This window comes from Carlito syrichta, unplaced genomic scaffold, assembly GCF_000164805.1.
Source record: "Carlito syrichta isolate Samal-C Ts95f unplaced genomic scaffold, Tarsius_syrichta-2.0.1 Scaffold287693, whole genome shotgun sequence".
Classification (NCBI taxonomy): domain Eukaryota; kingdom Metazoa; phylum Chordata; class Mammalia; order Primates; family Tarsiidae; genus Carlito; species Carlito syrichta.
The window spans coordinates 33,736-50,536 of record NW_007231789.1 but is presented as its reverse complement, the minus strand read 5'-3'; the positions used below and the strand labels follow the sequence as shown (position 1 = coordinate 50,536).

Here is a 16,801-nt window from a genome sequence, read left to right as displayed (position 1 = left end):
GCAACTTGGCGAGACCTCGTCTCTACAATAAATAAAAAATTAGCCAGGTGTGGTAGTGCACGCCTGTAGTTCTGGCTACTCGGAAGACTGAGGCAGAAGGATTGCTGGAGCCCAGCAGGTCGACCCTATGGTGGCTGTGAGCCACTGTACTCCAGCTTGGGCGAAGGAGTGAGACTCCGACACACACAAAAAAAGAGGCAGGAGGATCACCAGAGGCCAGGAATTCCAAACTAACCTGGGCAACATAGCGAGACCCCCATCTCTACAAAATATTTAAAAATTAGGTGGGCGAGGTAGCACACACCTGTAGTCCCAGCTATTCAGGAGCCTGAGGTGGAAGGATCACTTGAGCCCAGGAGTGGAGGCTGCAATAAACTACGATTGCACGCTGCACTCCAGCCTGGACGACAGAGCAAGACTCTCTCTTAAAAAAAGTAGGATCATGGGTTCCACACAGAGATTTTAAGAAAACATTCTAATGAACCTATGAGAACCGAGGAAACCAGCCAGCCCTTTCACCCTCGCAGACTGAGGTGTCCCTTGGCTTCCTCATGTCGTGATCCTCAAAGAGCAGCCATCTCACCTGGCCCCTTGACAGCCCCTAAGGCTTGTTGCCTACAGGATTACTGAATGGGCTCAGCAGGGTGGGGACAGACTCTGAGGTCAGGGAGCGGGATCAACGCCCACAGAAGCCAAGGGACGGAGGCAGGATTGGACGGAGGGAGACCTCGCGCTTCGATGCAGACCCCACAGAGGCCTTGGTCAACGCAGCTCTGGAGTTGTCCTCGGTTGGCCTGAGAGCACTGGGCTTTAATACCCTCACACAGGCCGGTCGTTGGCGGTAGGTGCCACTAGGAAAGGGATGAGGTAACCCTGGCCCATCTGCCTGCCCTAGCTGCTCTTAAGTTCATCATCCCTGAAAGGGAACTTGTTGGGGAGGGGGGACCACAGGCCTCTGCTTCCCATAGTGTGTGGAGAAGCTCTTCCAGAATTCCACTGAGGCACGCTTCCAAGAGGAAGTTCTGTGTCACTGTAGCTAGTCTTGGAACTGCAGCTGATGTCGTCTGTCTATTCCAGATCCTCCACCCTCAGAGAGCACCGCTGGTGGTCTTGGGGGCTCACCTGTTGGCATGACCCAGACCCTTATCCCCAGGGGGTCGGAGCCTCAGGTCCTCAAGCCCCTCACAGTTCAAGGTTGCTGCACTTGTCTGTTTGCCGCCAAAATTGGGCAAAGGTAGCTGGGTGCAATTACTCACACCTGTAATCCCAGCACTTGGGAAGGTGGAGGTGGGAGAATCGTGTGAGCCCAGGAGTTCGAGACCAGCCTGGGGTGACAGCAAAACCCTGTGTCTACAAAAAATCAAAAGAATTTAGCAGCTACTTGGGAGACTGAGGTAGCCTCCTAGGCCCAGGAGGTCAAGGCTGCTGTGAGCTAGGACCACATCACTGCACTCTACCCTGGATGATTTAGCAAGACACTGTTTCTAAAAAGTTAAATTTAAAAAATGAGCCAAAGTAGAATCCAGAGATGCCCACCCGGGTGGCCTGAGTGCAGACAGGTTCCTTCCAGGCCCTGCCAGGTGACAGCAGCCCCCCCCCCCCCGCTTCCCAAAGTGCTGGGACTACAGGCACAAGCACCGTGCGTGCCCTTTCCCTTCCGCTCGTGTGCTGCTCGAAACCGTGTGTCAGCGGTGTGGACCTCCAGCCATGGTATCTCTTGCAAACATGAACCCTACGACCTTCCCACTTGTAATTTAGAATCGCATGTAAATACCTGGCAGTTTCCTGGGCACATGAAGCGGAGTCGAGACCCTGCTGCCTAGCCATGCCCACCCCCCTACCCTCGGGTGAGCGGCCAGGGTGGCCTCTGCCGCCAGGAGCCTTTGTCCCGCCGGCAGACATGCGGGGCCCGTTTAGAAAAAGCCAGACCTTGCCACCGAGCGGGAGTCACAGACCCACAGACCACACCTTGTCTTTCCGTTGTTGGCAGTGTCAAAAGAATTTATTTCAAATCTGCTTAAGACTGTGGTAAAACTCAGGTTTTCCAATAGGTGATACAGGAAGGTCAACCAACCCCTAGAGACCAGAAGACACAGTGTTTGCAATTCAAAAAATCCAAACGCTTGTGGATACCAATACAAAAATTAGAAAAAAGTCGTGTTCCGTACCGCTCCCCCACCCCCCGCGTATCCCGTGGAACGTGTGCAGCAACAGGACCAAGAGCTGACACCAGATGCCAACAACTAGTGATGGAGCGTGGGGCGGAGAGGGAAGGGTTACGGGAAAGAAATGGTGGTTCTGTCAACAGCCAAAACAAGGACACAAAGCTTTTTGTTTCTCATTAAATCCCTTTGCCAACACTAAACAAACACCTCTCATGCTTAATACAACAGCTTAGTGCGAAGGCAGCAATTCTACATCATGCATTTTCTACTTTGCCAGCCCCAAACTTGCTCTCGGCACCGAGAAGTCTGGGGCTCTGGACGTCCAGTCTTGGGGTGGGAGGAGGCGGGAAGGCCTTCCCAGGCTGGGTCTCCGTCAGTACGCACCAGACGCCGTCCTGCCTCCACAGTTCCAGGTGGCCACCTCCCAACCCGAAGCCCGGTGCTGGCCTCTCTTCAGAGACCTTCCCGAGGGCCCAGACTGGTCCCCGAGCTCTGGCCTTCCTCCAGGACTAGGTCAGGCAGCTGCGCCCGCAGCGTTCTCGCTCCTGTAGAGGAGACTGCCCGGAGGCCTCAGCTCCCAGCTCTCACTGATGCCAACGCTATTCCTCAACGAAGCCAGGACTCCCCTCACCGTGACAGCATGTCCGTGAAGGCCCAGCAGTCATCCGTCGTCTGAAAGCAGAGTGCCAACCAGTGGCTCCACGCAGCTTTCTGCTCTGCTTATATCTCATCACACTCCTGTGTCCTGGCTTCTGAAGCCACTGCCACGGCAGAGACCTCTGGAATCAAGGAGACAAGCTATGGCCTGAGGGACCCCTTAAACATCAGAACTTAGGTAAGCGAGGAGGCAGAAAGCCAGGTTGTCGCCTTTCCTTGTTTCATGGGGGCTTCTGCACACAGACGCCTTTAGGATGGACAATGAGACAGCTGATACGTGGCCTATTCGCAGCACTTGAGCGGAGAGCACTGTTAACACAGGCCTTACCGGGAATGACAACATCGAGGGTATTATTGTCTACATCACACGGAGCCTGTCTTAAATGTTCCTTTTGCCCCCTTCAGGGTGGCTCCTTGCCCTGATCACAAGGAGGATTGGACGGAAGACGCTGTGGTTAGAACATGTGTTCAGTCACCACACAGTTTGATTCACTGAAGGTGAGCCACTGGCCTAGATGCAAGAGATGAAAGACTGCACATTTTTCTTTAACACGTGTTGTTTTGTAATCCTCACAATACATCAGAGGAGGTAGGTTAGTATGGGTCCCATGTTCAGACGGGGATACTGAGGCACAGAAAGATTAAGAAATTTGCCCACCACCCGAACCATGAATCAACATCACGGCCAGCTTAGAAAAGAGAAGTGAGGGCTGAACTCAGTGTTTGATCAACACGTCCTACCCTAAACCTACCCTTATATTTTTACAGCCCATATACGGTCAAAGCTGCCAGGATCCTTTTATCTTCAAGGAGGAACTGTCAAGGCATGCAGTCAGTGAACACAGCTACTGGCTCCCTTGCAAAAGTAAAGTCCTAAAATTTTCCCAGGATCAGCAAATATCTGCTAACAATATTTGATTAGATTTTTTAAACTGGTCGAAGGCCACAAACCCACTAAGAAGCCCCTGATGCTTCCTGTAAAACGTGGCCAAGAAAAACCAAGCTAGTCAGTCTTGCTTTCTAGGAGTTGGGTGGAGTTGGGGGGTGTTTGGGGAGTCAAATTGTGAACCTGACAGGTTGGCTTCTGTTGGTGGTGGCTCACCCTGTCTTGCCTTACCTGTCCCACTGAAGACCTTTGGGAAAGCCTGGCAGCTCTGTGACGTAGGCTTTATATGACACAGTGACGTGGCAGCCCACAGGCGCTTGGCAGATCCACGCATGACAGACCACCCGCAGAACCCAGTGGTCCTCAACTGGGGGTAGCTCCAAGGGACTCTTGGCCACCTCTATCGATACTTTTGAGTGTCACCACTAACTGGCAGCCAAAGGGTAGAGACCAGAGATGCTGCTAAATGTCCTACGGTTTACAGGCCCCACCCCAAAGTGTCAGTAGAAGTTGAAAAACCCCCCTCACTGCCTCACAGCCAGCAGGGGCCACTGGACTGGCAGCAGCCTCATTGATGGGCAGTCCACCTGCTCGCTGGTATGAAAACGTGCCTTCACAGTGGGACCAAGCCTTTCCCTTGGGATGACAATTAGGGCTTAAAGGCAAGTATCCTTGCAAGAAGTACACACAGATCCTGCATTCTGATCCTTTCCTGAGGGTGCTCTGGCAGGACAGAGGGCAGGGGCACCGAGAGGGAGAGAAAGGGCTCAGAAAAGTGGCTTGCCGCCATCTCTCTTGGCGAGCTCCACAGTGTTGCCCAGGCTCCATGGAGAAAGCACGGCCCTCCCCAGCCTTGTGGACCATGTGGCACCTGAGGGCACAGCCACAACTACAAAGTCCACACAGGGCTGAAATGCAGCCTCGGACGATGCAGTTTTCGTTTTTAGGTCAGTTACTTTGTGGGTCATATGAATCGTCATTTTCCCCAAGAGGACAGAGAGGGGAAAAGCAGGCCTTAGGGAACCACGTCACAATGCTTTGAATTAGGAGCTGGGATGCAATGCAGTGAGCTGCTTGTGGGCATTTCTCAAAGAGATTACTTTTAAAAGGAAAGGGAGTACACTTTGACCAAACCTGCTCACTAGCAAGGAGCAAAACTGCAGAGCTATATCACAGAGGCATTATTTACAATGCCGTGGAACTTGACGTCAGACTACTTTGAATTCTTTTCTCACTGGAACTACCTGACAGATTTACACACCAAGTTATTCCTCAGCCAGCCCGACAAAAGCATCATCTTGAGATCATTTTTACGTACAAATATGCTACCATGGTGTAGCGCGATAGGGAATTCGGTGGCAGATGAGAATCCCATGACCCGCCTGTCGTGCCTACTCCAAATCCCAGGACCCTCCCGGCCATGGAGTCGACAGTTCCTTCTTCCTTATCTGCACCCTCAAGAACACGAGTGTGTGGCACGGACCTGCCCTTGTCTCTGAAGGGCATTCTTGTCCCTGAAAGGTGTTTTGTGCTGAAGACAAGAGAGGTGTCTGGGAAGGACAGCTCGGGGCTGTACCCAGCATTGGCTGTACTGCTTCAGGGCTCTTGGAGGACTCAGAAGAGGGGGAGCCTCCCAAGCCCCCGAGCTCACTGCTGCAAGGGAGCGGGGAGTCCTGGTTGCCCCTCTCAAAACTTCAGGGAATTTTCTTCTTGAACAAGAGCTCCTGTGGAGTTGCAGGCCTTTTCCGCGTCTTGCCTGACCTTGGTGCCAGCCTCTCTGAGGGTGCTAGCGAGGCCACGGTGGCGCCAAACAGCTCGTGCTCCAAAGATGGGCAATTCCTCCGCAGCGGCGGTCACCAGGATGATTGAGGGCTCCTGGTCTTTCTCCGGGGGCCTGCTGGGAGAAGTTGCTCCCACCAGGCATCCTGTCTAGCCAGCCTTACTGCCCACTCCCTCTCTGGGGTGGGGTGCTGGTTGCTCTTTTCCAAGAGAGGGAGATCTTTCCCAAAGCTGATGGCGCCTGGACTTGCCGGCCCGCCCACGACTTCCTTGGCTCCAGGACAGTGGCTTCTCCTCTGTGTCCTCAGTCTTTAGGGATCGTCGCCACACCCTGAGCAGAGGCAACCTGGAGCTACGGCTAAGTACAAAGCTGCAAGAAGGTGTGAGCAGAGAGAGGTGTGGGCCCAGGCCTGGTGTGTGGCCTCCAGGGATTCTGGACGGGGACCTGGGGCAGGAGAAGGGCCACACACCACCAGGTGGGATGACAAGGCAGAGGCCACGAAGCAGGTGGCTCCAGGGCCCCAGAGGCCACAACGCAGCACCAAGCAGCTCCTAGGGACCGGGCAGCTAGACTTGCCAGCCACACGGCAGAGACAGTGGAGCGGGCAGCCTTGTGGGCCACGAGCGTGAGCTTTGAGGTAGGATCGTTGGATCTGTGGAACAGAGGGGAGGGTCTGTCCACCCCAGCAGGGGTCACTCAGGAGGAGGTGGGCATCGGAAGCACAGTTGGTGCCGGTGTGTACGGGTGAGTTTTAGAAAAGTCCTGTCCAGTGTGCAGACAAGCCACTCCTCAACCTCATGAATAAAATGCCTGACAAAATCTGTTCCTTTAAAAGTGAGAGAGAGGTTGCTGCCAGGGAGAGCTGGAGGTGACCAGGAAGACGACAGAGGGAGGAGAGGAAGGGCTCCCTGGGGACAGGGCCAAGGCAAGCTCTGGGCTCTGGGACCAGGAGCGAACGCTCTCCGAGAGAGGGGACAACTCAGAGTAGGGCTCCAGGGAGAAGGCTGGGCTTCCAGGAAGGAGGGGAGGACTCGAACCCAGAGCTCAGCACAGCCAGGTTCACAGCAGAGAGCCAGGAGACAAGGGACGTAGCACCGTCCTCCTATTTTCTGCTTCTCTGGAGGTCTTACCGACCCCAGCACGGCAGAGCCATCCCTGCCTGCCAGCTGGGCCACTCTTTGCGTTTGTGATGCTTTCACGATAACCGCAGGTGAGTCTCAAAGCAAAGGGTGGACGGACGAGAAGAGGCTCCCCTGGTCCGACATCTTACATGCTCAGGGGTCTGAGAGCAGCACAGCTCGGAGGAGCGGCTCAGATGCATTCTCAGTTAACTTCTTGGGGAGTCCTTTCCAGAAAGGAGCCACTGATGAAGACTTGTCACATAGGCATTAAAGTTCCCGTGTTTTCATTTGTGTTTAAGGACTAAGAACTGAGTGAACAATTTTTAGCAGACTGGCGTGTGCGTGCGTGTGTGTGTGTGAGTGAGAAAGAGACAGACAGACAGAGACAGAGGGAAGGAGGGAGAGAGGAAGAGCTAGAACAAAGGAGGAGGAAGAGAGAGAAGGAAGGAGGGAGAGAAAAAGTGAGAAAAAGGAGGAGGAAGGGAAGGAGAGAGAGAGAAGGGAGAAGGAGGAAGAGAGAAAGAGAAAGGGAAGAGGGGAGAGGGGGAGAGAGAGAGAGAGAGAGAACATAATCAGTTGATTCATCAAGGACCTAAGGAAGCCTTTTCAAAGGTTCTCAACTGCTCAGTGAGAGAACCAAAATTCAAGCATTAATGATGAGCGCCCCTTTCTATCCATCCCGAAGGAAGTCTGCAAGTGGCAGGACATGCAAGACTCCAGGACTAAGACGCGAAAGGATAACTCCAGCAAAGGTGCGACCCTGCAAAGGTGCGCTGAGAAGGACCCATGTCCCATAGAGGGCTGGCACGGGCGTGGCACCACTTCCTGCTCCCTGACTTCCATGCCCAGGAGGCCAGGCTCAAAGTCTGCCTTCCTCTCTCCCTCCACAAAATGGACAAGCTTTGAAAACAGATGGCAGGAAACACAAACATAAACCTGCATGCTTTCTCACTCCCTTGAGAAAGGTCCCTCTTGGCGAGCTTTTGCAACATCTAGGTGGAAGACGACACACACACACTCGTGTTGACCGCTGACGCGGCAGGGACAGGTGTGGCTTGCGGACCCATTCCTCGTCTCCCAAAGAAAACGTGTCTATACAACATTCCATGGCAGCAGGGTGCACCCTGGCCTTGCTTGGCCTGCCCTTGTAGATCATTTGAGCTTGGTGGGGACACAGCCTGTGGCCTGTGAGCGCCCGGTCACAGGCACGGTGGAGAGCTGGAGCGGAGCTAGTTTCCTGACAGCTTTGGCCGCCCCAGGTTAGTCGGCACTTCCAATCCTGTGTGCAGCGTGACCTGGAAAAAAAGAGTGGGGAGCTGAGGGGGGAGGACGTGGCCACGTGGACCCTGGGTGCCGCCAGCCTGGCAGCCACACGCCGCGCCCCCTGCCTGCTTCGGGCCACCCCAGGCCACAGCCCAGGGCAGTTCTCTAATGCGGAGGGTGGGCTGCATCACCTCACTGGTCTCCCCGAGGAAGGGTCATGCTGGCCTGTGCTCCTTCCCTCACAAGAAGAGCCATGCAGCTGACCTGGTTCTCCTTTTTCCAGAACTTCCAGATCCCAGTCAGAGCGGATGCCCTGTGGCACAGGTGCACCGGGTCTCACGGTCGTGGATCTGTGTCTCCTTTCTCCTCCCCCTCCCTTCCCATCAGTCCTGGTCTATCAACCTCGTGGAGTCACAGCCCATCTTTCAGGCTGCCTCGAATTCCTTTTGCGAATGAGCGGAGACACACATCCATCCACACACGATCGGTGTAGACTTATCAATGTTCAGGGCCCATGGGCGCCACAAAGCAGGAGCCTGGCTCCCTGCCCAGGGGAAGAGGACCCTGCAGGAGACAGAGGATGCTGACGTCACGTCTCTCTCTCCCTCACACCCGCTTGGGCTCTCGTTTGTCTGTGTCCGTTTCAGGCCTCCTGAGGACTGGGCCTTCCCTCGAGATAGGCCTCTCTAGAAGCCGCTGCCTTAGGTCCCCTGCTGGATCAGCGTGAACTAGTCAGAGAGGACCATCTCCAGGCAACGCCTGGGGCAGCCGGCAGGTGAGAGCCACGAGGGTGGGCTCTGTGGTCAGCTTCATTGTAGCTCAACCACCGTCACACAGGGGGACCAGTCGGAGCAGCTCCGGCCTGGCAAAGCGCGTGGTACCTGCACATTGCGGTTGAGGCTGAGGGCTGGCATGAAGACCCCGTCCACGTGACTGAAGGCCGTGGGGCCCTGCTGCTGCCCGTTGATGAAGAAGGTCAGGGTGTGCTTGTTCAGGTCCAGCAGGATGCCGACGGTGGCGCCCTTGCACACGCCGCCTTCCGTCCTGGGAAGACAAGCCCCGGGAAGGCCTATCACCACACCTAGTCTGGGATGCAGGTGATGACTCAGGAGTTACTTGAAGGGTGCCGGGAACACGCTCACCTAAAAACATGCCCCTGAGGTGGCGGTGGGGTGCCATCCTCCTGGGTTACGAGCCTTCTCTTCAAGTGGACACACCCCGTTGTCAGGCCATGCATGAAAACCCTACTCTAGAGGAACCCGGCTGTTCAACCCTGTCTTTCTGACAGAATCTGGGATCTACACATCAGGAAGTGAGGGTTTTGACGAGTGGGTCCCATGTGAAACCACGGGGCACACGGTGTGGGGAAGGAAGGTGCTTTTATCAACCAAGGAAAGCAATGAACCTGGGGTCCTTTTCTGTTTTAGCCAAATAAGGACGCTGAACTCCACGAAGAGGCAGACACCCAGGCCTTCAGGAGATTCTGAAACGCCTCCCCCTTGCTTCGGCTCGTCTTCCCAGAGACATCCTCGTGTCCCTTGGAAAGCATCACCTGACAAGGAGGGGCACAGAACCTGGAGTCCGGTCCTCTGTCGGAGCCCCCATCCCACCGGGGACCCACAGTGGCGCCCGGAGAATGTACATTGTGGATCTCTGCCCGTGTTGGCCGCACTGCACGTCACGGGTGGGGAGAATTCAAGATCCCTGGGTTGGGGAGGGACACTGGGCTGGCCTCGCCGGGTCCCCAGATCCCACAGGGACTTTCCTTTCCTCCACTGAGAGCTGTGGTCTTAGCCTCGACCTTGGCTGCGGGGCTTTGCTAAGAAAACCGTGTTGTCCTTCCTGATAAGGAACGAGCTGATCAGCAGGAGACGCTCATAGGAAGAAGGGGAGTGGTGGGAGGGGTTCGTGGCAGGAAGTCCTGTGGAGGACTTGGCGGGCCGACCAGAAGGCGTCGCAAGAGGGTAAGGCTCCCCTGAGTGCCGGGCAAGATGGCGGGTGGGAAACGGAAACTAGACGGGGCAGTTGGTGCCATTTGAATACTGACCACGGGTGGCGGTGGCGACCGGTTTTGGCAAGGGAATATGAGATCCACCAAAGCAAAGCCTGGGGTCAAGTCAGCGCGGGGGGCCCAGCCACCCACCCCCTGCACCGCCTCCAAGACAGCGCTCACCCTCACCTGCTCCACACCTGGGGCCTGGGGAGTGTGCGCAAAAGGAGCAGTGCCTCCGCCCACCTCCTGGCCCCACTTTCCCTCTGCCCCTCCCACGGAGGGCCAGGGGCTGGCGAGGGCAGGAGAGGCCCTCGAGGCCCTAGACAGGCCGCTCAGGAGGGGTCGTGGCATCGCCAGGAGGGCTGAGGGGTCTGCACCACAGAGAGCAGGGGCTGGGATTCTAAGTGCAATCCTGACAGCACCCCTAACCGGCAGGGTGATTCGGGCGGTGGCCTGGCCTTTCTAAGCCCGTCTCATAATCTGTGAAATGGATATAATCAGAGTGCTTTTGTGAGGATTACACTCGACATCAGCTGCTTCCTACAGTGTCGGCACAAAGTAAGCACTCAATAAGCGCTCATCGATACAACCCGTCAGGGCATCCAGGTGCCGCTGTGGCTTAAGCCAGCAGAGATGGAGCTGGTGGGCCTGGACTGGGCCCCTCCAGGGTGCCAGGGCAGGGGGACGGAGCTGCCTGCCTCGCCCTCAGGCCTGTGGAGAGAAGGAACACTGCCAGCAAAAAGGCAGGTAGGCAGAGTCTTGAAGGCCCTCGAGAAAATCCCGGGCCAGATCAGAGCGGCCTCCCTGAGAAGGGGTCCTCCACGGCAGGGACGACGCCTGGAGGCTGTTTGTAGGAGTTGCAAAAAGACCCAGAGCACCAAGAGCCTCCAGGGCTGACTTGGCTGGAGCTGGGGCCCAGTGAGGCTGGCTCTGGAGGGCTCCCCTCCTGACGGGGGGACTGCCCTGCAGCAGACCGGGAAGGAGGCCCCACTGAGAAGGCAGCCCGGAGCTGCAACTCGCAACTCTCCGTTTCTGGATTCCTTGGCCAGTGCTGGTCTTGGAGGCTTTCCACCCCCCATGCCTGTGCCCCAACACAGAACCCCTGAGGGGTGGGGGAGAAAGAGTACTGACCCGAGGTGGAACTCGGGGGCACTGCCTTCTCTGTCTGAGGAGAGAGACCAAGGCACCATCAGTCCCCAGAGAAGCCCAGGCCTCGGGGGCATCTTTCCCGGGAAGCCCCAAGGGGCCCCTCCCCCTCTGCCCTCCGGCCCTTGGGGGGCCCCAGTCGTGACGAAGGCCTGTCCTCCCTAGGACCAGAGTCCCCTGTGTCCACCCTGGTAACACTGCTCCCAGAGCCAGCCTCAGGGCAAAGCTGCAGCCATGGGTGCTCTTGGTAGACTCACTACCAGGGGACACCCAGCCATGCCCTCTTTTTCTACCCCTTGAGGGCCCTGTCTAGGCTCAGGCCCATGGGAGACTAGGGCAGTGGCAGGGCCACACCAGGCAAACTCCCGGCAACGACCTGGTCATAACTGGGAGGACGCCAGCCCCAGCGGTGCCTGTGAACGCCCTGCAGCCACTCGAGCTTGTGTTCACAGCTGTAAAGGAAAGTGGAGCCGAACCAGAACGAACCAGGAGCTCCGCATCCTGGCAGAACCCTGGCCAGGCGGCTCACTGAGTCATGGGAGACATCTCTGGGCCGGTGCTGCTCTGGTCACCGCTGCACACTCTCATTTGGGCTGTAGGCAAACGGCCCCTTCTACCCGGTCAGAGTCGAAGCCTCCGGGAAGCTGGAGACCAGGCTGGCCGAGGCCCCCTTCCCCACTCCCGAGCCCGGCCTTGGGGACAGCAAGAGGGACGCTGGCCCACGGGGCCCTCGTTCCCACGCTGCGTCCATGCGGGCGGGTGGGGGCGCACCTGCTGGTGTGGGAGTTGCAGTGCATGAACCAGCTGCGGCTGTTGTCCACGTACATGGCCCAAGCCTTGTCGTCCTTGCCCAGCATCATGTCCTTGGCCACGCTGGCCCTGGCCACCCCGAAGGCGGGGTCCGGGTGGTTGTCGTAGCGGTCCACGTGCAGCTCCCAGTAGTGGGCGCCCTTGGAGAATGCGGCTGTGCCCAGCACCACCCTGTCGTCGTAGCTGCTGCAGGTGGCCGTCTGGTTGTCGTTGGACAGAATGATGTCCCGGTGCCCAGAGTTGGGGTCAAACGTGAACCAGGCCACTGAAAAGGAAGGAGGCGGAGGAGGAGGCTCAGGCGAAGGAATTCGCCCGTCGTCTCCAGTGGGCTCCCAGACACGGGCTCACTCGCTTCTGCAGAATGTTGGCACCCAGCCCCGGGGGGGGTCTTTCCCGTACGATTACTATGCACGCACACACACATGCAATATGCACACGCGCACACCCACACACGAGCACACGCACACGCCCTGCATCGTTCATCCGAGTCTCCAGTCCCACGAACCCGGCCTCGCCAAGGAGCCCAGACACTCAGGCCTCAGAGCCCCAAGTCCAGATGCAACGTCCTTCCCGAGAGACACTGCTACGAGTTCAGAGGGCCACGGACGTCCACGGCCCACCTTGTGGACAGGAGAGTGGACATGCAGAGAGGCGAAGTGTTGCGGCCAGGGTCACGAAGCCCATCGGGTGGCCGCCTCTTCAGCTCCTCAAGCACCCCAGGTGGTGGGACTCGAGGCCCTTACTCGAAGGTGATGACCAAGATGCCCACGGCAGGGGCCGCCCACCTCCAGGCTGGAGGGTGCTCAGGGCCGAAAGCCAGTGAGCGCGTCTCGAGGGGTGCCCGCACCCCGTCCAGGACCGATTCCCAGCTGTGCCCTTGACGCCGGCACCTGCTGCCACTCCTCCTCCTCCCCGCCCGGGAGACCATGCAGCTGTGGGAATCAGAAGACGTGTGGACTCAACGGCGACAGGCGCGGGCTTAGCATTGCCCTTGGAACCGGCGGGGGCTGGGGCCCTCCGCAGCCCAGCCTGGGTCGTGCCCAGTGCGGCAGGACTGTCTTTGGCATGTGGCTTTTATTTCCATCTTGCTGCCCACTGAGGGCTCGGGTGATCAGAGTTCCACTGAACATCAGTGGGCTGTTGTGGCCTAAAACTTGAAAGGATACAGTAGGTGTACCCATCAGGAGATGTGAGCCCTGGTGCTGGGTCTCCAAGGGGCGTGTTTCCGCTGCCAAAAAGGCTCGAGTCTGGGGGCTGCCATGTGACGTTCTTCTCTGGGACTGTCCTACTCCTTCAGAAGTGGGAGAGCTTCAGCCTCCCCGAGCTAGGCCACACTTAGTCCCCCTTCCCAGGTCTAAACAATGGGATGAAGAGATGTTTCTTTCTTCTGTGACTTTCGAAGACGGAGGTACCACAAGGAGCTGCACGTGTAGACCAGGGACAGGCATGCACCTCCTCTGTGCCTCCTCCCCTGTTTCCTCCCTCCTTCATCGTCAGCAGCTGATCGTTTCCCCCCAACCCATGGGCTTGGACCCAGAGGTCAATGTTCCTCCTTTGGGAACTTACCCATGATCCCAGCAAGGACCAACACGCAGAACACAGCTGTGTCTAGCACCCCCCCCCGAGTCATCACAGCTGCTGCGAGTGGCCGTCTGGTGGCCACAATGAAAAGACGACTCTGTCCTCCCCACTAAGAGACCCCAGGGCTCACCATCAGACGTCTGCAAGACGACAGTTTTGCTGTAAGGCCCGACGCCAGAGGAGTTGAAGGCTTTGACCCTGGCATTGTAGGTGCTGTTGAAGTGAAGGCCATCGATGGTGCACAGGGTCTCCTTGCCAACGTACACTTCCTGAAGGAGACGCAAGACTGACCATTAGGCTCCTCTAGGGTTTGGAAAATTCCACTTGGCAACTGGTTTCTGGAGCCCCACTGACATGAGAAGGGCTGGCTGTGGAGGCACAAGCTACTGCTGTCCCAGCTACTTGGGAGGCTGGGGAAGGAGGGTGCTTTGAGCCCAGGATTTCAAGGCCAGCCTGGGCAGCACTGTAAGACCCCTGTCTTTAAAATTTTTTTCATAAAAAATTTCTAAAGTGCTATCACTCCAGTGCTAATTACCGAATAAAATAAATCACAATCTGTTGTGTCTGGATCATAGATCATGTCCACACTTGGCACAAACACCTGACTGTTGGCTGTTGGGTCCCTCTGCCTGTGAGGTGATGAGGTGTGCGGTCCCAGTGAGGCAGGAACTAAAGGTCTGCAGCCAGCTAGGAGGCTGCCCGAGATATCCTGCCTCTGCCGAGGGTAACCTTGTCAGACAAGACTCACAACCCTACAGGTCATCAACGTCTCCGCCTCCTCCCACCTCGGAGGTTGGCATCCTCCAATCCATGGGCCCTTCCAGAGCTGCTATATTCCTGGTCTCCCCAGAGCCGTTTCTATACTGGACCTCCGAGATGCTGTTCTGGGCATGGACTTTGCTTCCCATTCGCCTCAAAGTCACTCTTGTCCTGTTACCCTTCCCGTTTCAAAAAAACGGGTTCTCCTCTCGGTTTCTGGTGGAGGAGCTCTGTCCACGCTGAGCTCGAAATGCATGGCTGCTTGTTTCTTCAGTCATTATGTTCAGCTTAAGTCAGGCTGAACATCTTTCCTGCCAGCTTGTTTAGGGGCTGGGTCTCCCCTTGTCATTCAGTGTCATCAGTCATAATAGATAGATATGTGACTAACGACAGGCATTGTGTGAGGTGCCTTAGTCTTCACACAGCCCTGGGACATCGTGATTATCCTCCGCATATGTTGCATAAGGAGACTTGGAGAGGGTAGGGAGCTTGCCTAAGAGCACAACGAATCCACTTAGGAGCCACGGCTCCCGTCCAGGTCTGTCTGCATCGGAAGCCCACGCTTTCCCCCCGATTAGACCCTGTTGCTTATAAACCCCAGCCCTCGGGTCTAGCTTTTGTTAGGGGCCATGTCGCAAAGAGGTGGGACCCTCTTTGAGCTCTGTAGCTGCTTCTCTAATATCCCTAAACAGCCTTTCTTCACATTTCAAAAAATGGGTTCTCCACTTGGTTTCTGGTGGAGGAGTTCTTGCTGTTTTTTGTGCATTTACAAGACAGGACAGCCCTCCAGCCTGGGCATCAGAGTGAGGCTCCAGCTCAAAAACAAGAGCAAGACAGGAGTGTCTGGGGTTGCCTCCAGTCAACAATCTGCCGTTCCCAACTCAAGCTGTCTCATCTCATTGTTCTGTGTGGCCGACAGTCACCTGGGACTCAGTAGTTCGCAAGGAGTGCAGCAGTTACTTCCCCAACTCCTACATTATTGTATATTCCTCTTTTTGGAGTGGGAGTCTCACTCTGTTGCCCAGGTTGGAGTACGGTGGCATGCCCACGGCCACCGCAGCCTCGACCTGCTGGGCTCAGGCGATCTTTCCGCCTCAGCCTTCCGAGTAACTGGAACCACAGGTGCGTGCCACCACACCTGGCTAATTTTTTGATTTATTGTAGAGATGAGGTCTCGCCAAGTTGCCCAGGCGGGTCACGAACCTCTGGACTCAGGCAATCCTCTAGCCTCCATCTCCCGAAGTGCTGGGATGACAGGCGTGAGCCACTGCGCCCAGCTACGTTCTTGTATTTTCCAAACAAAAAATAAAATGACGGGCACATAAATCCCTTGGAGAGACACTCCAAGAATGTTGACCTTGGGCACCCCCGAAGAAGAGATGCAAGAATTGCCATGATTGCAGTGGCTTGTAAGCGTGAGTCTTTACTTGGTCTTCTCAGGGCCAGAAGGGCCCAGAGTTTGTGCTCCCCGATACTCGTGTCAACCTGAATTTCACTGAGTGCAATCTCAATGTGGTGCCCTACTAGGGGTCTGGGTGGGGGTAGGGGCTGTCAGCATTTCCTAGCAGATGGGGGAGTAGAGGAGGCATTTTATGCTCATGAAATGCCTCACTTGCCCCCATGACAGTCCATCAACGGGGCATGAATATAGAATGCCACCCCAACCCAACAGCCATTTATCAAGCGTCTGCCACATTCCCCGTGCTTTCCGGGTATGTGCGGGCCAGAGAGGGTTTCCTTCCTTCCAGAAACATGCACCCCCTGAGACAAGACTGACACAGGTGAAACAGTTGGTGAACGAGACAGAAAAAAGGTGTGACAAAGCCGGTAAGGGACTGTGTTGCTGTGGGAGGGGCTGAGGTACACAGGTAAGGGGGTGCACACAGGTGATGCCTTCTCTGTGCTCCACCCCAGGGGCATCCCTCATCGAGGTGAGCCAGTCCCTGGGGCACGCATTATAGAGGAGACTCAGTCACCAGTACATGTATCACAGAGGAGAGCCAGTCACTGGGAAACCCATCACAGAGGAGCACAGGTCACCGTGGCACCCATCCCAGAGTCAGGCTACTCGATTTAGCATGCAGTTTGGAGGAGGGCAGTGATGTGGCTTGCAATGACCAAGGAGCCACCGTCCGTGGAGCACCTCTCAAGAAGGAGAGCTAGTCACCTCTCAAGAAGGAGGCACACGTTATGTAGGAGTCTCTGTCAGTCCGCCCAGGAAAATTGTCCCCAACAGTCTCTGTGACCGACACTCTCTGCCTGCGGGGCCCGGCCCTTGCTAGGAAGGCTCTCCTAAGAGCCTGGTCAACCAGGGCTCTTTGTCCTTGAGGCCCGCATGTCCTCGGGAGGAGACAGGGCCTCGGGCCCAGAGTCTGGGGTGGCGGGAAGCGGCCTCAGCCCGCGCAGCAGCACCCTTCCCCTCCGATAAGCAGCAAGACCTCACCCGGTACTGCCCCCCTGCGCCGTCGTCCAGCTCCAGGATGTAGCCGTCCACAGGGCTGTGCGTGAAGGGCGGCATCCTCCAGGCCAGCGTGACACTGTTGTTGCGGGTGCAGCACTTCTCCAGCTGCAGCAAGGGGCCCGGCGGCACTGCGGCAGGGAGCCCCGGGGGTGAGCGCGCCGCGCGAGCCAGAGGCCGCT

General features: G+C 56.7%; 1 protein-coding gene across 1 annotated transcript in view; it reads right to left on the bottom strand.

Moving 5' to 3' along the window:
* Positions 1–7,134: 7,134 nt before the first annotated feature.
* Positions 7,135–16,801, bottom strand: part of TRIM67 (tripartite motif containing 67) — a gene marked incomplete at its 5' end in the record, with an annotated part of 43,399 nt that continues 33,732 nt past the window's right edge. The window contains 5 exons of the mRNA XM_008052938.2: positions 7,135–7,904; positions 8,754–8,916; positions 11,783–12,086; positions 13,533–13,671; positions 16,605–16,750. Of these exons, the coding sequence (XP_008051129.1) occupies positions 7,839–7,904; positions 8,754–8,916; positions 11,783–12,086; positions 13,533–13,671; positions 16,605–16,750 (818 nt within the window). The remainder of the gene's footprint in view (positions 7,905–8,753; positions 8,917–11,782; positions 12,087–13,532; positions 13,672–16,604; positions 16,751–16,801) is intronic.